This window comes from Megascapheus bottae, chromosome 5 (assembly GCF_031878675.1).
Source record: "Megascapheus bottae isolate mThoBot1 chromosome 5, mThoBot2.hap1, whole genome shotgun sequence".
In the NCBI taxonomy this organism is placed as follows: domain Eukaryota; kingdom Metazoa; phylum Chordata; class Mammalia; order Rodentia; family Geomyidae; genus Megascapheus; species Megascapheus bottae.
In genome coordinates, this window is record NC_143513.1 from 39,259,682 (window position 1) to 39,285,459 (window position 25,778).

Here is a 25,778-nt window from a genome sequence, read left to right on the forward strand (position 1 = left end):
ACAAGTATAGAGCACAGGGGTCCTGTGTGGGAGGGGCCGTGTTCTGACTCAGTTCTTACTGAGTTCAGGTGCATGCCCGAGTAAAGGAATGTCAAACCCTCCTGGAGTGGACACAGTACCCTCCATAGGAGATACTCACAGGACAACCTCCACATGGTCCAAAGCCCACTGATCACGACCTGTCCCATTGTGCCGGGGTTGCCACCAGCGCAAAAGGACTCCTTTCATCCGTGCCTCCCTGAAACACACAGGACAAAGAGGCTAAGCACAGAGCAACAGAGCTTTCTGGTAAGTGGTTTGCAGACCGCACATACTCTCAGAGGCCAACCTACATCCATCAAACATAGGGCAGAGAATTCAGATTTGCTTAGATCCTGCTACTCTTTTTACGCAGTCTCAAAATTTGACTGGCCAGTCAAAGGCTTGTAATACTTTTCCATTTCTTTCCCTCATTTCCCTGCCTCCAGGGTACTTGGAAGAGCAACATATTGTTGAAAGGAAGAAGAATGTGCAAAAAAAAAAAAAAAAAGGCCTCTGCATTTAGTTGTTGCTCTCCGTTCATTCCCGCATGCCCTTGTTTCATGAGTGTCTCTTAAGAAGAAACAGCAACAAATCTGGAGATGTAGGTTAGTCTTGACTGCATTTATGGTGTTGATTCGGGAATTTGACCCAACTTCTGGGCATGGGAACATATAGCTCTGTTTTGGCTACTTACAGGGGGACATTGTAAGACACCCTCTGAGCTTGTGGGAAGTCCTTAGGCTGGTGCTGGGCGATGACATGCCAGGTGATGCCATTGTTGACGCTGTATTGTAACAGCACTGCCTTGTCCACTGCGTGGGGACCACTCACATCACTGTTGCAGCTGTCTGTTTGGGCTGTGCTGCCAATTTGCAGAACAAACATAATTTTGCTGGAAAAAGCACAGGAGAAATCATCTTTCAACAAAAGCCAGGAAGCATGAAAGGAGGTATACTTTATCTTTGTTTTTCCCAAAGTACATAGTTTCAGGGGCCATGCATTCTGCATCGGTGGAACCAACCAGTCATAGACAGATGATATTCCAGAAAACACTGCATCTGTATTGAACATCTCCAGCCTTTTTTTTTTCTTCACATGATTCCTCAAGGAAGACAGGAGAGGTCTTACACGGCATTTGTATTACACCTTAAAGTGTGAGGGAGGATGGATGAAGGCTGCTTACAAATACTAAATCATCCAGCCTCAGCCTCCTGGATTTTGATATCCATACAGGCTCTAGGACCAGTCTCCTAAGGATACTGATAATTGCGTAATCAGATATGAGCAAACCAGATGAGTAAGGCAATGCATTTTTATATTAGATATTTGGAAAATGATCTCTGAAAGCTGCTCTACACAAAGAAAACTATTTTGACTTTCAAAACTGTGTCTTTGTTTTTGTGCTTAGCATTTCACTTTAAACACCCCCCATCTCTAAATAGTAACATGGACCAAGCAGACATACACCAACAAATAAACTCACAATATCTGAACTATCTACTTTTTACAGATAGCTCCAAGCTGAATAGCACTTGGATGAGGCTAAAACATGATGTCTAGTTTAGGAAAGGTCGTCTGGAGACTGGAATGGAGAAAGCTGAATGAGAACACAGCGCAGCCTCAGGTTCACATCTGCTCTTTTGGTCCATATGCTACTTGCTTTTCCCAGGTGTCCTTGCTCTTAAAAAGACACAGCTTTTAAACCAAGTAAATTAGATTCTCCATAAGATTTTTAATCGTTAACAGAATGGCTCCATGAAGAATAAGCAGAATAATAATAAATAATAATAAAACTAGACTAAAATGTATGTATGGGACTTTCTGTTGGTTTATAACCCTTTATGTTGTCAATAAAGCTTCATAACTGTCACTTGAAATATGTATATATGCGTAGATCAATTTTAAATAAAGTTATTTGTACAAAATGGTGCATAAATCTTAACCAAATTCCTAGTTGTAGGTAACTATTTTGGGGGTCAAATAAGATACCAGTCTGTATCTATATTAGTCTTCCATTTCCATAGTATGTGAATCCATTTTCTATTTCTGTTTACTGAATGTACATTTGCATTTCTACAGATTCTCATATAGATGCTGATATGTACATAGCTTCCTGTAGCTAAATGTTAAGTTGTCATTATAGAATATCAATGGTTAATTCTTAACATTTCTCTCAGTTTTTGCCTATATTACCACCACATAGCCAATGAATGGGAAGAAATACAAAGCAATCGACAATTAATGGAAGCAAATCCAATTCTGAGTTTTTAAAGCCTATCATGCTTTATTATACCAAACATACATGACATTTAGGTTCCCACAGCTGTTCCACAAATGCATGATCAACTCTAGCACAAAATGGACACAGACTGTACTCATGACACAGGGCTTTGGTTACCTTGCTCGAGTGAGGTCCAGTGGTTTGGTAGCAGCTTGCCGTATCTGACAGCCATTAAAATAGAGAGAGTCTCCATGCGCATAGGGTGCCAGCTGCCCACAGCCACTTCCTATCGCACCACCTTGAATGGTCTCCCAGTTTGCCTCAGTGACTCTTGCTGACTCAAAATTATCTTTAATATAAGTAGGAAGATCATGACTGAAAACAGAGCAGTCATCACCTAGGAGAAAAGGAATAATCAGAATTCAGAAGAGTCAGCTGGGATAAGCAGAATCGTTAAAGATTAAAAGTAAGTTTCAGAAACAAGTTTTTCTCTTTCGTTAGGGCAATGTTTGTTTTAAATTGTTGAAAGTCCATCCCAATGTTTAAAAAGAAATGCACTCACTCTTTATCTTACTTTTGTAATTGTAACTACCCTGTTTATCACTTTTAGATTAAAAAAGAATATCCCATTTGTTTAAGCCAATATTTGTTAAACATATATACATATACATATGTATATATATATGCTAATATACATATTGTTGGTGTAAGCCTGTTACTTAAATACCACAGTATCTGACCAGGCTTTGCTTGCTGATGATGACAGACTTCAGTGGGAAGCTCCACCCTGCATTAGAATAAGAGAGTCATCTTGTTCAATTAGAATAAGAGAGTCAGCTCTTGTTCTCCTTTAGCCCTACACTTAGTTCCTGGGAGCAGAGCCTCTATCTTCATTTGTGGTTGTATTCCAGCCCTTAGAATACTCACACTACTTTCAGTAGTGATGCTGGGAATAAATAAACAAGTCATGAATAAACTGCAAGTGTCTTTCAAAGGTCACTGAGCAGAAACACTGGCATTTAAGTTAGAGACTCTGTTAGCAAATGTGTGTGTGTGTGCTCGCATTTCTTGTTCATTTAAACAGTACATTTTCCCCTAAACATCTATAATAATTCAGAAATCAAAATGACATACTTCTGATGGATCAGGGGAAAAGGTAAATTGCAGACATTTAGGTCTTCTCATGAGACAGTCAATCCATTAATTTGGGCAAACTTAAAATTCTTCAGCTAATGCACAGACAGACCCAGCTGGTCTCAGCAGCAATGATAATGGGAGAAAGGAAATGGCTAAGTAATTTCTAACATCAGCAATGGGCAGCAGTCTACTTTAATCATATCCAATTCATCTGGAGGCAAAGAAATATCATCCACCAAGAACTCTAAACGATCCTACTTCACAATTCACATGTATGGGTTCTAACACTGCATGCTGGGCAATGCTGTATAATTCGGATCCCTTTTGCATACATTTTCATTTATGAGGACTAGAAAGACTGATTAGTGAGAAGACACTGAGTATTGATCGTCTTTCTAACTTTCACTAGCTATATGAACCTTGGCAAGTCACTTTACCTCCTTGAGTTTGTTTATCTACCATTTGGGAATAATAATCTTAACTGTGAGTAACTTATGGAGATACCATAAACATTAAATGGCCCTGTAGAAGGTGCTTGTATATACTGACTAAATAATGAAGCACATTTGGAAGGATTTATAGAAGCTGTCTTAGCTTTGCTATGTCATTCATTGTTCTACTAAGACTGGGGATTCTGTAAGGTGTACTTTGTAATGACAGAGGTGGACACCTGTTAGAAACATGAGACACAAAGAAAGCAGGGCTACAGTTGTCTATTAGGCTAACAGGTATTTAGTTATGATGTGAGGGGCTGAACACACGTTGTAAAATATATACTTGGTCTCTAGAATGCCAAGTAGTAGGAATATAATTCTACAAGTTAGGAATGTGTGTGTGTGTGTGTGTGTGTGTGTGTGTGTGCACGTGCACATGCCAGTCATGGGGCTTTAATCTGGGGTCTGGACACTGTCCCTGAATTATTTTTTGCTCAAGATTAGCACTCTATCATTTAGGCCACAGCTCCACAGGGCTTTTTGGTGATTAACTGGATTTATGAGTCTCATACCCTTTCCTGCCTGGGCTAGATTCTAACTGTAACTCTCAGATCCTGAGTGGCTGAGATTACATGTATACGCCACTAGTTTCTGGCTATGAATGACAAAATGAGCTGGGGAGAGCACTTAGAATACTCTTTTGTGTCTTGGGAGGACTGATGCTGAGAGAAGGATGCGCAGAGGAACTGAGTATTAGCTAAAGTATTTAGAAATGGATAGCAAGGCCAGAAAGGAGAGAGGCCCAGAAGTGAAAACCAAGTGTTGGGATGTGATGAATAAACTAGAGAGTTGTGTGAAAGATAAGAATGTAAGGTACTACAGAATATCAGACCATGCTGAGTGGGCTTATGTGGATTCATACTTACTTATAAATTTTTAATGGATTATACTAAGTGGATTTCTGAGTATATTTTAAAGGTACTCTTTGAAACACAGCACACAATAGTTAACAACTTATTCAAAAGAAAAATAACTGTGGAATGTATTATCATCTCCAACATCTTGGAGCCTATCCGTGTCCGACTGCACTGTGTGTACGTGTTCTGATGAGGAGCCTTCATGCTGTTCTGTCTCAACAACAGTCAGGTTCAGACCTTGGAAGCTCTCGTCGCAGATGCAGACTGCTCCAGTGGTGCAGTATCCATGCCCACTGCAGAGCTTGGGGCAAGCCTCTCCAATGTACACGTGGTCGATGGCCCAACTTTGCTTCTCAGTTTCTTCTCCCTTCTGGATCCAGCGGAACTGTGTTGCGCTGAAAGACCCAGAAAACAGAGGCGAGTCAGGAGTCAGTGTTCCAGCCTTTGCCTCTTGACATATATATGGCTTCTGAGTGAACTCATATTCCTCAGACTTGGGATGTTCATCACCAAATGTCTGCCTCACTAGAAGCTGGCATCTTCCTTGGGAGGATTTTTTTTGTATGTGTGTATGAATTTCCTACTCCCTGCCTGTATAATTATGGGCATATGATTTTCCAAAGCTCTGGGTAAAATGGACACTGCTTTAGGAAGATGTTGCACCATTGTGTTTATCCTTTGCTTTGAACAACCTTACAGCTCCACGCCTCACGGGTGTTCATATCTGAATGAGAAGCACAGAACACAAGGCAGAGCTGTCAGCTCCAGGTTTGTTTAGGGGTTGTCATTCAGGGCTTTCTGAATTAATCTGGCACATGAACAGTAAGGAGTTAAAGAACATACAAGGTTGGTGAATCACTTACAAAAAATATCCTCCTATATTTTCCTTGAGACATGTACTTATCATTTGTGGATTTGGGTTGAGAGAAAATGTGAGAAGATCCCAGAGCTTCAACTAAAACTAACTACACTTCCTCATTTTTTCTTCTTCTCAGCTCTCTGTATGACTCTAGAGATCTGCAGGCAGTTCTACTGTTTTACCTTCAGAGGCAACCCACCTGGAGGAGACATGGTCAGGCAGCTGGATGGTGATCCTCTTCCAGCTTGAGCTGTTGACCGCATTGTAGATTGTGGCTTCATGGAACTGGAAGGGGGAGCAGCCAATGCTGTTTGAGGAGGAGGGGAGGCACTGGGTCTGAACAAGGTGCCAGGAATCAGACCTACAGAAACCAAAAATAAACATTAGACAAACCCCAAAATAAATAAATGGCTAATGACAAGGTAATGCTTTCAAGTGGGGTTAAATCATGTCATCATGAATTTCTCATTTCTTAAATATATTTGTTTGCAAAGTATACAGTATCAGTTCACTAACCTTGCATCCTTAGTGTATTCTAACATCACAGAATGGAGGTCACCGCAAGAAGTGGCTTCACAACCCACCACAATCTACAGCAAACATAAACAGTTAGTACAGAGGCAGGGCTAATGCGCCAGCTGGAAAGTAAGTAATGCTAGGAGAAGTTATGGAAGAAATTGAAAGTCTCTTTGCCTTGAAACATTTTCACTGTTATCCTAAATCCCTAGATGGTATTAAATTTTTATTTGGAGTGGAAAACAGCCAATTTTTAACTACTTAACATTCATTCTTAGAGCTTCCTTCTTTTCCATATGAATATAAGCTTTCTGCATATTTGCAATTAAATGTTTGAATCAGTAATAATGCACAATTGATACAAAATACTGGTGATTCAAATTTAAGTCCTGATGGAAGTAATGTCTCTGATCAAGAAGCACCAGATACATAAACAGATGTTAAACTGTAATTGCCTTGTATAGTCATTTGAAGTTTAAAAACTAAACTAAAAATAAATTTGTATCCTAATTATTTCTTTAATCCACAAATCCTATTTGGTGACAGTACCATGGAAGGTTGGTGCTATCTTTACCTATATATTCATGAATAAAATAAGTCTGAATTCAAAGGGAAAATCAGAAGCATAGAGCAAATAATAATAATAGGGATTATAAAAGATACAAATACAATGTTAGTGTGCTTCTTGGGGGGATTATGTCTAATTAGTGCATTAGAAAATAATCAAATAGCAGGTATGTGAACTGCCTCTGGAGAGGAGGAAGCATCTGAGAGGTGGATAGAAGAGGAAGATATTTAGGCAGAAGGAGTGTGAGCAGACAGAGTGGCCTGGAATATAGCACACAGTGTGTCTGGATCCAAGAAGAGAGAACGAGGAGTATGGCAAGGTAAGATTAGAAAGACTAGATGAGTTTGGTTATGAGTCAAGGATGTTTGAACTTAACTGATCAACAAGAGAACCAATGAACACTTAGTGGCATTATGTGAAAGAATCATGTAAATAGCTTGGTAAAGGTTAATCTGTGATGGCAAAGCGAGGTAAGAATGTAGAGAGATCCAGGCTTGAAAGAGTGCTTAGTGGGCAGTTGACTTAATTAGGGCAATAAGGGAGTTTGTAAAAATGGAAACAGAAGATTCAAAGAAAGTCATGAAAATGGGATATTAGAATTTAATGCCAGAACTATGATCTAGCAATTCCATTCCTGGGCATTTATCTAAAAAGACCAGAGTAAAGCCAGGATGCAGTAAAGATATGTGCATAACCATGTTCAATACATCACTATTCACCGCAGCCAAGATATGGATGCCCCTCAATGGATGAATGAACCAAGAAAATGCAACATACAGAGGCACACAGGCACACAGACACACACGCGCGCGCGCGCGCGCACACACACAGACACACACACACACACACACACACACACACACACACAATGGAATTTTACTCATCTATTAGAAAGAATGATATTGTACCATTTGTAAAGAAATTCAAAGACCTAGAAAAATTATGTTAAGTGAAATAAGTCAGGGAATAAACATTCTAATACACAGCCCAAATAAGATACCACTTTTTGTTTTGAAGAGCCATGTTCTCTTACTTTAAACTGCATCATGTATCCTGGCTGTATAATGAGTTCTCGGGAGGAGAGAGCATTGTGAGTCTTGTCCTTCTTTTTATTTGGCCAGTAGAGGTGGAAGGATGGGTTGCCACAGAACCCTGCTGTCCTTACTGCATTGGGGTAAAAACTCCAGTTTTCTTCATGAGAAGTGCCTTCTGTTAAGGTGAATTTAAAGCAACATGGCATGTTATTTTCTTAAAGTTACTGGTGTACTGTTGAATTACATCTGTGTGGGTTCTAGCTTCTGGCTTACTCATTATTTAATTTATCTGCTTTAATATAGCAATCTGAGGTGCCAATACAAATTTACAAAAAAGAACACCAACTAAATGCTAGAATAATGATTACTACATTGTCTCCTGCCCCTCCCCGCATTGGTATTGGTGTTGGAACTCAAGATCTTTCATTTTCCAGGCAGATCGTCTCCTGCTTGAGCTATATCCCCAGCCTCAGGATTATCCCACTCTTTTCTTTAATTTTTTATGTGTTATTTAAAGAATTTATTAACATTGATTTTTACATCATATTTCAAATGACATATTTAACAAACAAGTATTCAAGAAGGGAATCTCTATATACAATCACTGGCACTTAGATTTTAGAACATAATTAAAATTAGGCTGAGGGTTTGTATGTCATAGATACATATTAGTCTATGTAGTAAAACATTATGCCTATAGAGCCATAGTTTTTATGTCTACGTAGTTGTTTATATTTCCAATACCATGTCCGTAGCATTGTATCCCACTCTTAAAATATAATTTCTCACGCAGGTACACCAGTAAATTGCACAAATACAAAGTTTTTCTTGCTACATTTCTTAATCCATTGTAACATGTATCTCTGTGATAAACTGTTACAAGAAATAATTATTTTGAGGTATGATATTTCCAAAGTATACTTAAAAGAAGATACTTGTCTATAGCAAGATTTATTACATTCTCAGTTACATTCCAACATGAAGATCTTTAAACTTCTGGATGTAACAGCAACAAAAAGTTTCCTACACAGTCTGTGCTAGGCCTGTTTCTAGGTGCTTGTCCTATATTAACTTATCTGAAGAAAGACATAGCAGATAATAGCTCACGGGGAAGAAAACTGTTTCTTACCGTCATCAAAAGTATCCACCAATTGGCTAGGATTGATTTCTGCTCCACCAATCAGAATGTTGTCGAGTGCCCACTGAGCCCGCTCTACCCCAGAGACCACGATCCCATTGCTGATCACAAAGGGCTGCCACCAACGAAGTCGAGTTGTGTTGGTGAGGGCATCCTCTGGTAGCAGGATGTAGTCATGCCGAACAGAAATGTATTTCTGGAAATCCATCTCATGAAGCAATGTCCAAGTGATTCCTATAAACACAGGAGCATCAACATAGTAACATATCTGGGAATACCGGCATCCCCCAATAATCAGTATACTATAGATAGTATAAACTTCCCAAAGCAATCTTTTTACCGGAAAATGAAAATAGATTTTTGTGAAATGAATGTAGAGTACTTAGAAAAATTTTAATATGAGGATGATGATTTTAGGGGAAGGAAATTTAGAAATATGAGGGCAAAACAAATATACTAAAGATAAAACAATGATATATTTTCTGCTTTTAAAAGTTCTAGGTTCTTATGAGTAGTTTTTCTTACAGATAGTAAGATATGCACGCTTAAAGATAACTTCCAGAGTTAAAATGTAACTACTGTAAATATATGAAAGTTGCAATTAGATTGATTTAAAATTCTTTTTTTTTTTTTTTGCCAGTGCTGGGGCATGAACTCAGGACCTGGGTACTGTCCTTGAGCTTTCTCAACCACAGTGTCCTACCACTTGAGCCACAGCACTACTTCTGGCTTTTTCTGTATATGTGGTACTGAGGAATCAAACCCAGGGTTTCATGCATGCTAGGCAAGCACTCTACCACTAGGCTACACTCCCAGACTGAAATTATTTCTTATTGCTTGGTAAGACTGCCAGTGAAATGTTTAAGTTACTTAGAAAAAAAAATTTGAATGAGATAAAATATTATAGCTTTATCTATCAGATAGTTATTAAGAATGATATCTGTCTGCTAATACATATTTTCTAAGAAACTCTTATTATTGTCTGGTTTTAGCTGATCTAAAATAAATCATAATTTTGATAAACTATTCTATAACAGACTCATGAATTCAGAATATTTACTTTCGCAATTAATGAAGCTTCTGGTAGAGTTCTATAGTGTTTATTATATGTCTGTTGTCAGGGGAACTTTGAAACATGCTTTAAAATGTTTTAAAATTTGTCTTATTTAATTGTGTCAATCAAGCTTTGGCTAAACATATAGTTCATAAAATTTGACATTCATTTGTAATGTGATTTCTCTCTTGATTCCTCAGTTAGGTGGATTTTGTGTAGCACAGAAGTCACAGATATGGGGGGTATAGAGTGCAACCATGATCTCCAGCATTTGCTTTGTGACTTTCACAATTTGCCTTGTGAGCAAAAGCTTTCTGAAGATGTTCCTGAGAGATGGTGGATGGAGTATGGAAATCTGCTCCAAGGTATGCCTTTCACCCAGAAACATGCCTCCATTGGTGGAATAGTCCAGCAGCACTCCTTCCTTCCTGCAGATGGGCCGATGGCAAGTGGTCATGTTGTTCTCACTACCGATGCGTCCCCAGTATTGCAGGAATCTAAACGCATCAGAATGATAAGTTAGAACCAGCACTCTACTCAAGTTCAGCTTAACAATTTCTTCCACACAGGGGTGCTTCGCTTTGAGGCCACATTACAACATCCACAATAAAAATAGAAAAAGTCAACATACTTTGCCCCTCTGAGATCCAAGTCTTGGGTAATAGCTTGTCTCACGGTGGATCCTCCAAAGTAGAGCGCAGTGTCCTCAGCAAGAATTCCACACTCAGTACAAGTACTTCCACCTTCTAAGGACATCCATAAGTCTGGCTTGATTTCTTCACTGTCAAAGCGTTCTTTCAGGAAAGTCTGACAAGTAAGACGAGTGGGTGGGATTACAAAGAGCAACCTAAGATCGTAACTGTGGAATATTTGAGACAAGATAAAGTGACTAGCCATAGGGAAAGAGCTGATCTCAATGCTTTTTACCAAAGATATTTTAAAAAGCCAGCAGTGAAGCTCCAGTTTTCTTTTCAACCATGTACTGAATATCATCCCAACTGCTTAATGCAAGTTTTCTGCTTTAAAGTCAAGAGATAATTTAGAATTTAGAACAGTTGAGAATTTATAATTTAAAGTCAAAAGTTTTGTATGCAAAAAGTTAAGTCCTATATGCAAAATTTAAGCAATACTACAAAACATATGTATATATTTGTTTATTTTTTGCAAAATAAAGACAAACAGTTCATATGAGTTAATATGAGTTAATTACATGTAACAAGAAAATGATGGGATGGAATAACTGTAATAGAAAGTTTCTTCTTACAAGTATCTGCTAAATATACTTTGAATATATTCCATGAGGATGTACTTATTATTTATTATACTCAAGTAAACATGAAGAAAAATAGTTTACCTTTGCATACACCCAACCCTATCTTATGTGACTAAACTTTCAGAACAACATTAATTACAATTTAGGAGCATCCTTTTTTTGTATATGTTTATATAATACACAAGAGTATTATCATAATACACATATTTATGAGTGTATAGTATATGTGTGTATGCAGTTTTTATAGACTAATATATATAGTCAAATATTATTTTTTCTTTTTGTTCTCTCCATACTAAAATCATTTTGTCCATAATACTATTTTGTATTAGTTTGGGATAGATTTTTAAAATGAAAACATATGGTGATAACTGTGTATTATACTTGTAATTACAGTAATTATACATAGTTCTTTGGGAGAGTCACCTAGTTATTATCTGACTGTATGTTAAGACAATTTAAATAGATTCTCTTTTTCTCAAGCTTAGAATACCATCAAGTCTATAATTAAAGACAAGCAATTGCCTGTCAGTCTTACTTTACTTCACTAATGGTGGCAAATGAATACAATTTTTATAAATGAAGGTTTAGATGTAAGAACATGAGTCAGAAGAGATGCGTAGTTAGCCACACATAGTATAATGAGAAAGATTTGAATCAGAATTCACAATGTCGATTTGTACAATTTCTTGTTCAAATGAGGATTCCTAATGAAATCTAGTTTATGAGACATTGGACCTTTAGGTTACTTATTATGCCTGGTTTATAAAGCTGGGTTTCTCATGTGTTCCCATTCATTTGGTGAAATGACTTAGACCTTTTGACAAAAAAAGTCAGTGTCGTCTCAACTGTATTGAGTATTTTTTTCAGTTTCAAAGCTGTTGAAGTGTTGAAGAGAAACAAAAATTACAGGGCAGGTTTTGTTAACTGGTTTGCCTTTCCTGGGTTTCAATCACTGCTATCTCCTTAGCTCAGCCATTTTTCTGTCATGCATATGAAAAATACACCATACTTATTCATGGAAATAAAATGTGTATGTGGCAACTGTGGTGAATATCAAATAATAGCAAAAGCTTCCTGGGCTGATCTCTTTATTCTTAACATCCAATCAGTTCTTACCATCAATTAACCATTACACAGAATTTCCTGAACCAAAATTCAGGCACTGTTCATGCTAATATGAAAATTTGGTCTTTTGTGATAATAGAACTGTAAAATTTGCTTCATTTCAGAACAAGGACAAAAATCTTCCTTTGAATAGTTCATTAATTGAAAATGTGAGATAAAAAAGGATTAATAGGGGCCAGGAATGTGGCTTAGTGGTAGAGTGCTTGCCTAGCATGCATGAAGCTGTGGGATGGAATCCTCAGTACTACATACATAGAAAAAGCCAGAAGTGGTGCTGTGGTTCAAGTGATAGACTGTTAGTCTTGAGAAAGCTCAAGGACAGTGCCCAGGCTCCGAGTTCAAGCCCTAGGACTGGCAAAAAAGGACTAATAGCTGACTTTATGTAAATAGTCTTCTTAAATAGAAAGCCAGGATGTTTATAGTCTTTAATGTATACAACAGTATGTAAGTGAAGTTGGATGAGAACTTCATCCTAATACTTTTTTCCTTTCTTTTTTTTCTTCTTCAGTACTACACTCTGAACTGAGGGCCTCATGTTTACCATCTGCTTTGCTATTAATTTTGATAGGCATTTTTACCTGGGATTCACTTCAGACCTCGATCCTCCTACCACATAGCTGGCATTACTGATGTGACTCACCACACTTGCCTCGTTTGTAAAAATGGGAGGAGGTGTCACTGGCTTTTTGCCTGGAGTAGCCTTGAAATACCATCCTCTTAATCCTTGCCTCCCAAGTAGCTGGGATTATAGACATAAATCACTGCACTTAGTCCACATGGTAAAGTTTTGAACTACAGGATTTACTTCCTAGGGGGGTGGTACACAAAGGACCTTGCAATAGGATTATTAGTCTCCCATTTTAATTGGTTTTAGAAATGGCTTGTAGTGTGGGTAACTGCTCCTGTGAGTGGCTTAAACATTACCTTTAGAGTATGAGTCAAGTAGCAATTTGGCCCAGAGTATCCCGGATCACAGATGCACTGTTCCTTTAAGCAATCACCGTGGCCCCGGCAGTTGTCCAAGCATCCAGGACCCAAGTAGAAATTATCAATTGCCCACTGCATGTCTGAGTACTTCTGATAGAATCGGAATCTCACAGGACTGTTGATAAAACAAACCAAAGGAGTGAAAAGCAAAAGCCAACATCATTCACATCCCTTTGGCTGCATGTATATCAGTACTGAAAGAAAAGGCAAGTAAGGTACTCTTGCTAGACAAAATCTGCTTTCTTACCACCATTTTCTTTTTCTGTTTATGGATGGCACTATGAATAAGTAGCTGCTTTCATCTAAATTTTATTCAAACTTGTAAAACAAGTGGAAACCAGCAAGATTTCTATTCCAAACAATAGGGATATGTGTACAACATAAATCTGTTCAGATTTCGAATGAACTGGAGCAATTTGGAACAATTTGGGCTCTGTCAGCACACTTCTGAAATCACACAGAAGGGGAAGGAGCTGTTAGCTTGGATGAAGCCACTTCTGATTCTTGGAGTGACTATGCCAATTAGAAAACAATTTTAAACAGGTCATATTAAACATAATTTCCCTGAGACTTTAAATTCATCATGATTCATCTCCATCTTTTGACAGAATAAACAAGATTCTAACCAATCTTTTTATAAAAAAATCAGTCGGACAATCCTGGATTAAAAAAATAGAAAGGGCATATGAAAGAACATTCTTGGGTGATAAAATGTTCTGTTTGATTTTCTGTGGGGGTTATGTGGATACAGAAGAATAAAAACAACATTGATCTGAACAGTTAGAATTTAACTGAATGCAAGTTATATCACATAATTTAAACAGAGAGAAAGTCAATAGAGAGGGAAGCGGGCCTAGGATGATGTGTGGGTGGTTCATTTCAGGTGAATCCTAGGAGATAACCATCATAATATTTCTACTCATTGAGTGGCCAAGAATGGGTGAATTTGTGCCAGTAGGATGCAAGGAAGAAAAGCAACTCTCTCCCATCAGATTAAGCTAAGGAAGGATTCTGGTGTAGTTTTCTGGCTGAATTTTATGTTTAATAGTAGAATCAGCCTGAGAGTGAGGACACCACTGATGTGGATGGCAGATAAGCTGGAAGAAAGAGAGTGATGTCCTTGGGAACACGTCCCCTCAGCTTTGGATTCTTTCCTTAGAGATATAACTGATGCCTTTTCCTCACCCCAGTACTAGAGTTTGTACTCAGGGCTTTGGCTTTCCTTAACTTGTTTGATCAGCTGGCACTCTTACCAACTGGATCATACCTCTAGCCTGGCTTCTTTTTGAGAGCAACAAAATATTCTATTAATTATATGCACTTTAGAAACTTGTTAAACTTTTGTGCTATTTATTGTCATCTTCAAATTCAGCATGTCAATCTAATATACAAGTCATCTTCATCATCCTTCCAAAATCCTTTCATCTCCTTCCATCATTCTTTCCCTCCCAACTATCCTTTTCTCCTCTAATCTTCATCAGGTTTCTTCATTCTGTCTGCATCTGTGTTCCATCTATGTTGGAAATGTAGTCATCACCTTTTTTTTTCCATACATTTTCATTGTAATTAATAGAAGGGTTACATTATATTCACCAGGTAGAGGGTGCATTATTTCACATACCTTGGTAACCTTTCTCAAGTCTTGGTCCCCATTTCCCTCCCCCTGTCACTGCCCCTCAACTTGTTTTCCCCCCTTCTCTATCCGATTTCAAATAACCAAATACACATATATCCAATATATCAGATAACAAGGTGAAATATTGTAACAATATGAGATAACCAAGGGATAGCAAAAGGGATGAGAGATAACAGTACATTAAGGACAACAGTCATTCGTTATATTCTAGCCTGGCTTTTTTTGATTATATCTGAGATGCAGTCTTGATGACCTTTCTGCCCAGTCTGGTATTGCACTGTGATCCTCTGGATCTTAACTTCCTAAGTTGCTAGAGTTACAGGTGTCTGCCACTGGTGCCAGGCTACAAATGTTATTTTTAATTGAGCCAGTTTGTATATTACTTTTGTTTTGGTTTCCTGCAGCAGAAAGTATTCTGACATATTTCCTAGTATGCTAATCGAATAAGCCCTTTAGATTCAGTCTAGAAAACGGAGTGGTTATATAGTAAGTGATATGTACAGGCTACTGGAAAAGATGTGTGTATGCATCTACAAAGGTCCTGCAGGTTCTGGTCATATATCATAATCTGTTTCATGAGAAAGTTTTTCATTTAGCCAGACTGCATGATTAATTCAGTAGAAGTGTGCCTGTCATTTTGTTTAATGCATCTCTTTTCTTAATTTTACAGTAGAAGGGAAATCTTTTAGAATTGCTTAAATTAACTTATCTACAGGCTTTCCAAAGCATGGTTTCATCACCTTGGCTCACCACTGCTCCAGTCTAATTACTTTTCGCTGCAGGTGCAGAACATTACACTTCGTGATAAGAGGAAAATGAAACCCATAAGCTACCTTATACAAATAGCATGCATTAGGATTTGCTCCTTGTTTCATCATGGAATTAGAAAGCATGTGTACACGACTGTGTACAAGGTCAATAAGGCAGGATACACTTCCCCATTTGACCCCCAAGGCCATTACTGGTCTGTTCCCACTTGATGACACTGGAGTTTGGAAAATGGAATGACATGCCAAGGACTATTTTCTCAGGTCTCTTAAACTCAATTGATTATAGAAGTTTCCTTAGCGTTAAGCAAGTCTTAGAGTTAGGAGGGCAAGGGAGAAGATTTTATCCACAATCAGACATAATTTCAGACTTGACAACAGTCTCTCTTATTGCCTGCTGTGTATTTGGATGCAGGCTTTAATTTTTGACTTACTTTCCCACTAAGCTTTCTGGGAGCGGGTAGGTGATCCTTTTCCACCCTTGAGTTGGGAAGAATACAGATGGCTGAGAAACAGTTCCAGAGCATTTTGGGTCAGCAGGCAAGCACTGAGGGACCAGGTAATTCCAGCTCACGCCAAAGTCAGTAGAATACTGCACATGGATTTGATTCTGGGAAATTTTTTCAGACACTTTACATCCCACGGAGATCTAATAAACAGAAAATCAAGATTGTCAAGGTATTAAAACCATGTTACAGATTTCTGTGCCAAGGTCTTAGCAGCAAGAAAGCCACAGGTCACTTGATATACACCACCCTGCATTTCCAGGTTCATTACTTGTTCTGCTGATGGGCAAATGAGGTTGAAATGTTTGCCCAAGGTGACAAATGACAGAAAGTGCCAAATAGGTTGTATGGGAGATTTGGAGAGAAGCTGAAACTTGTGCTTCTGCTATTCTGGCTGACTGCCTTGGAAGGCCTGGATTTGCTCTTACAAATTATTTTTGTTAATGGTCTGGCACTTCTATTTGGCAGAATACTTGACCAAGAAGGATTGCTAACAGCTTTACCAATTTTATTATTTTGTCATACAATTTATGGCTCTCAATAAATCACTTTCACCCACAAGTTAGATGCAATGAAGTGGTAATAGAAGGTAATTTCACGAAAGTATAGCACCCTCCATTAGGGAAGATAGGGCAGAGGCAACATTTTTGGCTCATACCATGGGATTTACATAGACAGAACACATCAGAATACATCTTGGCCAGGATATTGGCTAAAGTAGATGTTGGTATGGATTCTAATCATACTTTGTTTCCTAAAACTATATTTCTCTAGGAATATCCAAATGTTTTATTTTATTTTGCCAGTCCTGGGCTTGAGCTCAGGGCCTGAGCACTGTCCTTGGACTTTCTCAAGGTTAGAGCTCTACGACTTGAGCCTCAGCACCACTTCCATCTTTTTTCTATGTATGTGGTACTGAGGAATCAAACCCGGGTCTTCGTGCATGCTAGGCAAGCACTCAATCACTAGGCCAAACCCCCAGCCCCCAAAATATTCTTATTAACAAAAAATGAGAGACAACCATTATATAGCTTTAATCTCCTTTGAAAAAAACAATTTTTGCCAACTTAACTCAGGAAGTTGGAATCAGTATCTTACATTTTTATTATCAATATTTTACACTTGCAGCAGTGAATCTTTATCAGAAATATATTTAGTCTTATGGAAGTTACATCTACAGATAGTTCAGAAATAAAATACTTTAAGTCATTATGGACTACATAGATGAGTTGTGTATTTTCTTAATAAATTTTATTTCTCAAAGTATATGTTAAGCCAATGAATTATTTGATCATCATTGTCTCCATGATGTTTTTGATTGGTTCTGTGGGCAAGGGAAGGCTATTTCCGCAATGGAGACCATGATGTATTCACCTTGAACTGCATGATCCAGCCCTCAGTGGGGGTTAGGTCATGGGTCACTGCATACACCTCTCGTCCATCATGGCTGCCACAGATCATGACACCATCAGGAGACTCGCAGAATCTCTCCACTGTGCAGTCATCGTGGAACAGCCAGTGCTCATTCACTTAAAAAATAGATAAAACTCTCGTGATGACTTTATGATAAAATATTCCAAGCATATATTCATTTTAAGCAAGTTCTAGAAGGTATGTACGTAAAATGCTAATGCATGCTAATAAAAAAATCTTTGAAAATAGAAACTTCTCCCACACAGAATACATTACATACAACCCACACTAATGTCAACATGTCATTTTAGAAACGTGTATGCTAGAATGGCTGAAATAAATCTACTTTATAAAAGCAAACATTATATATATATACATACACACAAGTGAAGTTGCTTGCATTGAATGTGTTATAAATGAATATCAAAGGGAAATGGATATCTAATTTCTTGACAGATATTTAACTTTTAAAGCAGTATGTAGTAAAGAGAAAGAATTTTAAAGAACTTGAGGTAGCCACTGCTTTTCAAATTCTAGTAGTAGCCTTTAGGTTGTTAAAAGCAAGTAAAACAGGAATTTTCTACAGTTTCAGTGAGCTATAGTCAGGCATTGTATACTTTAACATACATGTCTTGATGAGTTTGGAAATAGTTATACACCTGCAATATGTAACATCACCAACCAAGATGGTCGACATCCATCACCTCCAACCTTTGCCCTGTGTTTCTGTGTGTGTGTGTGTGTGTGTGTGTGTGTGTGTGTGTGTGTGTGAAGAACATATAATATGAATACATGAGAGCTGTGTAAGAAATCTCTCTAAAAACTATTGAACAATAGGAGATAGGGATCATGGGGAAAGAGGGATCTACAAAGGTGGTTATTTTGATCCATATGTATGATATATATAGGATCATGATCTTACACATATGATATGATATATATGCATGTGGTAAAAACCCTCAGTACAATTAGTATATACATATCCAAACCAAAAGAGAGGAAAATGAAACTGGCTGTGCTAGGGGAAGGTCTGAAGGTCCCTAGTAGGAGGGGTGGTGGCGGGGGGAGAATGATGAGGGTAAATGAGGCTGAATAAGACTGATGTATTCTGTATGCATATATGAAAATGGAACACTGGAACTTGTGGAAACTGTTCTAATAAGTGGGGAGTGTGGAGGACGATGGAAAGTGAGTGATGGTAGAATGGTGAGACTAAACACTGTATACTTTTATGGAAGGGTCACAATGAAATTCTCTTGTACAACTAAAACATGCTAATTAAAGATATTTTAAGAATGCACTGCATATACCACATGATCAAGAAAAACAGGGCAGGAGAGTGAAGATGTTGAAGGGATGACACAGATCAAGATGCATTGTATTCATAAATTGCTTTGTTAAATGGCAAAAATACAATGTCGAGTCTAAAGTTAAAAAGTGAGAGAAGTGGTGTGGTGATAGTGGTAAGAATGTTAGGAGCTGCACTACACTGTTGGTGGGAGTGTAAACTCGTTTAACCACTGTGGAAAGCAGTATGGCAGTTCCTCAAAAGACTAAACATAGACCTCCCCTATGACCCAGCAATTCCACTACTTGACATTTACCCAATCGTCCAGAAACAAGGACATACTAAATCCACGAGCACAATGATGTTCATTGCTGCACTATTTACCATAGCAAAGATATGGAACCAACCCAGATGTCCCTCAGTAGATGAATGGACCAAGACAATGTGGTACTTATACACAATGGAATTCTATGCTGCCATCAGAAAGAATGACATTGCCCCATTTGGTTTTTTTTCAATTTAAGCTTCTTTTCTTTCTTTTTTTCCATATATTTTTTAATGTAACTACTAGAAGAGTTACATTATATTCACCAGATAGAAGGTGCATCACTTCACATACATTGATACCCTTTCTCATGTCTTGGTCCCCATTTCCCTCCCCCCACCACTGCCCCATCTTGTTTTCCCCGCTTTCTTATCTGATTTCAAATAACCAAATACGCATATATATATATATATAATATATCAGATAACAAGGTGAAATACTGTAACAATATGAGATAGCCAAGGGACAGCAAAAGAGATGAGAGATAACATAGTACATTAAGGACAACATTCATTCATTATATGGTTTTTGTTTCTATATCCTGGAGGTCCTTTCATTTAACATCATACTATATGGCCTTATGTATCTAGGTTTTGTTCTATTGTAAATCTGCTAGGAGAGCCCAAGGTTTCTACTGATTATGACAAATGAGGGAAACCATTGAGCTTATGTTCCTTTGAGTCTGGCTTACTTCACTTGGTAGGATTTTTTCTAAGTCTTTCCGTTTTCTTACAAATGGGCCCCATTAGTACATGTCTAGGACTCTCCTAGCTGAGGATTACAATAGCTTAAAACTTAGATACATAAGATCATATAGGACAAGACTAAATGAAATGAACTCTAGATTATGGAAACGAGCTTTATCTTGTGTGATTTCTGTTCTTAATGTACTATGTTATTTCTCTTCTCCTTTGTTGCCCTTTGGCTAATTTCATATTGTTACTGTATCTGACTTTGTTACCTGGTATATTGTATATATGTTTGTTTATTTGAAATAGGAAAGGGAAGGGGGAAAACAAGATGATTGGGAGGGGGTGGGGGAAAGAAATGGTACAAGAACCATGAGAAGGGGTATCAATGTATGAGAAGTAATGCACCTACTATCTGGCAAATGTAATTGTAACCCCTCTATACATTACCACAATAATAATGATAATAATAAAAGAATGTTAGGAGCTGCAACAATGATCAAGAGGCACTAGATTCATAACTGCTCTGTTGAATGGCAACCCCTTTGTACAACAGCTTGAAGAAAATAAAAATATTCAGAAATAAATAAGGTCTGCAAAAATTAAAGAAGCATCTAGTAAGAGATCTAGCCTCAAGTATTCTAAATGCACACTACTGTATTCTTAATTGCAGGTACTACATTATACCTGGATCTTTGGAACTGACTCATTTTATAAAATAGGAACTTTATACACATTGAAAAATGATTCTCCATTTACCCTTCTCCAGACACTGGTGCCCACTCTCTTTAACTAGATAAACAAATGGCTTTAGGGATCCAGAAATTTAAGAAAAAATTGAAACTTCCCATTGTGTACAGTAAATAATTACTACCTTTAAGTTCAAATTGTGAAATTGTCATTAGTGTGGCAAACTTAAAATACAGTATTATAAAGAGATTATTTAATAAATTCAGATTATTTTAAAAATAATAGAATCCTAAGTTTACTTCAGTAATATCTTTTACTGAATATACTTTACTAATATCTGAATGTTTAGAAATGGATGTTTAAGAATATTTAAGGTATTTGAGACGTTTCAAAACAAATCTTGACTTCTAAGTCAGATCAACAGTAACTGATTGAGGAGATATACCTAGCCCAAAACAAAACAAAACAAAAATGAACTGATATTTGGCAGAATCTAATAAAATATTTTAAGCAGGGGGCCGGGAGTTTGGCCTAGTGGTAGAGTGCTTGCCTAGCATGCACGGAGACCCGAGTTCAATTCCTCAGTACCCCACATACATAGCCAAAAGCCGGAAGTAGTGCTGAGGCTCAAGTGGTAGAGCTCTAGCCTTGAGAAAGTCCAAGGACAGTGCTCAAGCCCTGAGCCCAAGCCCAGGACTGGCAAAAAAAATACTTTAAGCAGAATATTTTAGTGCAGAACACCACTGCTCTATCTCCCTCACAATTCCTTTTCTCTCATGGAAGGGGAGTTTTTACATCTTAAAAAAGATCAGAAACAAAGCACATTTAGAAATCTAATTCTTGATTTACTTTGGTCTCATTTTCTCAACTTGAGAAGCTTCCTAGTTGGCTCTACATTCACAGTGGAGATGAGCTGGTATAACTGAAGGAGTGGGAGTCAGGGGGTTAGTAGTAGAGTCAGAATGGCATCAGAGGATCTTCTGCATGGCCTCAGAGGATCCACAGAAGAGACTGAAAAATTCCAGCATAATAAAGACTTCACCCATAGTGTGTCTGTTTGATGCTGTCTGCACATATCATGTGCCTGTAGAGCAAGAAGCTTATATCTTTGGGATACAAACAGCTTACAGGACCATTATCTGTGTCTGCACCTTGAAGGATTTGGGGTCATGTTTAATCCCATATCACAGACAGGACTTAGGAGTCAAAGGGCACAGAAAGAAGAATTCCAATAAGAATATTCTCAGCACTAATTCAAGGGTACATATTTCATTTTATAATAGATATAAAGGGGTTAAACATCCAACCTATCAATCTCTTTCAATCTCTTCTGCAAGTGGCTGTTCTTGTTTCTACATATAGCATTTTGTAAGAGCTAGAATATTTATTCTTTCAAGTGAATGTCATCAAATAGGTTTAAAGTATAGGTATTTGGAAAATGAGTCTGCAGTTGATTTCTACTTTATACAGAAGTAATGTTTATATTATTCCCTGATTGTAAATCCATTGCTGCAACCCAGAAGACAGTAGATATTACTTAGCTAGAGTCTGAATCAGATCTATGTAACCCTCTTAAAAGAGTAAGTAGCTTATGCCCATAAACTTAGGTACTCAGGAGGCTGATAGCTGAGGATTATACTTCAAAGCCAACCCAGGCAGTAAAGTCTGTGATATTTTTATCTTCAATTAGTCACCAAAAAGCTGAATGTGGCTTTGTTACTCAAGTGGTAGAGTGTTAGCCTTGAGCAAAAAAGCTCAGGTACAGCACCCAGGCCCTGAGTTCAAGCCCTAGGACAGGCACAAAACAGCAATAACAACAACAAAACTTATTGGTAATGATGATAAGGGATATTTAAATATTTTCCTATTTACAAAGGTGAGAGTTTAAGCAATTATACCATAGCATGTCATGCTAATAATGAAAAATTAATCAAATATTCAGCAGTATCAGAAGATAAATAGAGACAAAATTAGACAGCTATTAAAATTTATACAGATGTATAAGAAAATGAAAATTAGGATCAAATTCTAACTAAAAAAACAGCAGACTATAAAATACATCAAGTGGGGCCGGGAGTTTGGCCTAGTGGTTAAAGTGCTTGCCTAGCATGCATGAAGACCCGGGTTCAATTCCTCAGTACCACATATAGAAAAAAAAAAAGCCAGAAGTGGTGCTGAGGCTCAAGTGGTAGAGCTCTAGCCTTGAGAAAGTCCAAGGACAGTGCTTAGGCACTGAGCTCAAGCCCAGGACTGGCAAAGAAAAATAAAAATAAAAAAAATAAAATACATCAAGATTATAATTTAATTATAATATATTTAGATAAAAACATTAAAAGGGATTAAGAAAATATACCAAAATATTGATTATGGTTATCTCATGGGTGATTTTTACCTTCATCCTTTGTCCCTTTCTACAGTTTCTCAATTTCATTCTTTGAGTAAGCATTGCTTTTGCAATAAAACTTTACTGATTAAGTATTTTAAATGATTAAATTTCCTCAAATTAAATTTCCCCCATATATGACTTTCCTAGAAGTTTCTCCTTAGTCTTACTATTGAATATTTATCTGGGTTGTGTTTTTCATGTACTGTGCTAGTGGCTGGGATACAGTACCATTGTTTTAATAGATCCAGTGGCATAATAGTGACTTATATTATCTGGATAAATTTACAGTGCTGGTATGAGATACAAAAGGCAATGCTGTTATTTATCTGAAGTTAACATATTTATGCAGTGTCTGTGAACTCTTCAGCTCAAGGCTACCACCCTATCCTTGAGCCCAACCCCACTTCCCATTTTCTAAAGGTTAATTGAAGAGTCTCAGGGACTTTAGTGCCCAGGCTGGCTTTGAATCTTGATCCTCAGATCTCAGCCTCCTGAGTAGCTAGGATTACAGGTGTGAGCCACTGTGCTGAGTTCACAATTGAATTTCTAATGATTCCATTATTATTAGCGATACTGAGGTTTGAACTCAGGGTTATACTTACTAGGCAAATTCTCTCCACTGAACTATGAAGCTGGCCCTCCACTGTGTGTTTATTTAATGTTAGTGGATAAGATACCTGAAGTTTTGTCCTCCATAAACATGTCAAAAGCAATTCTCCCAACTGGGCCTGCATCTGCAGGGGAGCGCTCGTGCTGGGGCACTGGTGCGCTGCTGAAGGTATCCAGCATGACGGTCCTCTGGTCTGCAGAGCCTGAGATGAGGACGTTATCGATGGCCCAGTCATTCTGGTCTAGGCCATCATGTTTTGGCTGCCACCAGCGGAAGCGAGAGGCAGTCTCTTTAGAATCAGGAGGGAGAAGAATATTGACGAATCTAAAAGAAAATATTAGGGAAACAAAAAATGCTAAATCGCTCATCTGAGTACAAGATTTACATCCAGTGATAAGATATCATATAGAAAGGGCATTCCCTTTTTTATTTTTGCTGGTACTGGGGCTTGAACTCAGGGCTTGGGCAATGTCCCTTAGATTTTTTTTCTCCATTCAAGGCTAGTGATCTATCCTTTCAGCAACAGATCTTTTCGGCATTTTGGTGATTAACTGGTGTTAAGAGTCTCGTGAACTTTCTAGTCTGGCCGGGTTCAAACCCTGATCCTCAGATCTCAGCCTCTTGAGTAGTGAGGATTATTACATGTTCCAGCTTCAAGATGTTTTTAATTGGGCTTCTGATACTCAGATGTAAATGGTTTCGGGGTTAGTCCAATAATTCTGTGTATTCCTTGGACCTTGATGTACTAATGGGGATGAGCAATAAGGAAGGTAGGAATCCTAGAATTTGTGGTGTTATTGGTAGCTCCGAGACCTTTCAGCAGAGTCACCTGTAAATTTTTTTTTAAGATAGAAACCCAAACCAACTATGAATCCACCCTAGAAATCTTTCTCCTGTATTGGTAAAGATGCATTGTATTCATAAATGAGTTAATGAATGGTAACTATGTTATATAACTAAATATAATACTACAAATACAAATAATAATACAAATATAAAATTTAACTTAAAAGAAGACAAAGAAATACAAACCCAGGTTTACTATACTGGTCATAGAAAATTTCCATTAGCAAGTTCCAGGTAATGCCTCCATTGACAGAATATTCCAAGAGGACACCTTGGTTGCGGTTGTTTGGTGTAATCAAGCATCCATACATGAAGTAGAATTGGATGAACTCAGCATTTGTGAGGTTTAGATCTACAGTGACTAGCAATCGACTGCAACCCTAAGGAAAAGAGCAGAATGGAAAAAAATATCAATGATTAGGGACTTTGATTAGAGATTAGAGATTTTATATGATTTTCATTTGTTACATATTCTTATCCAAGTGACCTAATATTGCAAGGCCAATTTCATGAACTTATTACTGTAAAGGTTAATTTGCTGATCTAATTATAGTATTAGAGAGGTTTGATTTTTAGGCAAAGTCAATTTTGGCAACAAAGTACAGTGATCATAAAATGTTCACAGAAAGTTTCCAACATTGCTGCTTACATTCGCAAAACAAGAGACTACCATCAATACAAATGTCTAGTAATTGATGGTTATGCTCAAAGAATTTAAAGAAAGGATTCATGGTTAATGAATTGTTAATAAATTCAGGAACCACTGAGACTTATTTTTCCAGATTTTTTCAAGTTCCTTAAACTCTAAATTTATTTCAAGCCCAAAGGTTTTACATTCATTCAGGTGAAACACTTACACACACACACACACACACACACACACACACACACACACACACACACACACATTGTGTCCATGTTTTCTCTTCTGCTGAATGGGAAGACAAATAAGTCCTTTTAAAATATGTTCTTAAATACCCCCTGTTCGGACAGTACCTGTGATTGCTAAATTGTTTCAACTGCTTTATGATAATAGACATAATCAATATTTTCTGATTTTATAAAAGTTTGAGCTCATCCACTTGTTCAGAAACAAGGACATACTAAATCCACTAGCACAGATGTTAGCTGCAGAACTATTTACCATAGCAAAGATATGGAACCAACCCAGATGCCCCTCAGTTGATGAGTGGATCAACGAGATGTGGTATTTATACACAATGGAATTCTATGCTGCTGTCAGAAAGAACGACATTGCCCCATTTGTAAGGGAATGGAAAGACTTAGAAAAAATCATATTAAGTGAAGTAAGCCAGACTGAAAGGAACACAGGCT

General features: G+C 37.6%; 1 protein-coding gene across 1 annotated transcript in view; it reads right to left on the bottom strand.

Annotated features, from left to right (window-relative positions):
• The window catches only part of Reln (reelin), a 422,671-nt gene that overhangs the window by 10,374 nt on the left and 386,519 nt on the right, over nucleotides 1-25,778 (bottom strand). Inside the window, exons 49-63 of the mRNA XM_090332938.1 lie at nucleotides 24,630-24,823; nucleotides 23,665-23,921; nucleotides 17,571-17,725; nucleotides 16,125-16,339; nucleotides 13,225-13,402; nucleotides 10,531-10,706; nucleotides 10,290-10,396; nucleotides 8,837-9,079; nucleotides 7,707-7,882; nucleotides 6,106-6,179; nucleotides 5,789-5,950; nucleotides 4,968-5,125; nucleotides 2,420-2,639; nucleotides 716-913; nucleotides 140-238 (exon numbers count right to left, since the gene is read on the bottom strand). Of these exons, the coding sequence (XP_090189064.1) occupies nucleotides 140-238; nucleotides 716-913; nucleotides 2,420-2,639; nucleotides 4,968-5,125; nucleotides 5,789-5,950; nucleotides 6,106-6,179; nucleotides 7,707-7,882; nucleotides 8,837-9,079; nucleotides 10,290-10,396; nucleotides 10,531-10,706; nucleotides 13,225-13,402; nucleotides 16,125-16,339; nucleotides 17,571-17,725; nucleotides 23,665-23,921; nucleotides 24,630-24,823 (2,612 nt within the window). The remainder of the gene's footprint in view (nucleotides 1-139; nucleotides 239-715; nucleotides 914-2,419; nucleotides 2,640-4,967; nucleotides 5,126-5,788; nucleotides 5,951-6,105; nucleotides 6,180-7,706; nucleotides 7,883-8,836; nucleotides 9,080-10,289; nucleotides 10,397-10,530; nucleotides 10,707-13,224; nucleotides 13,403-16,124; nucleotides 16,340-17,570; nucleotides 17,726-23,664; nucleotides 23,922-24,629; nucleotides 24,824-25,778) is intronic.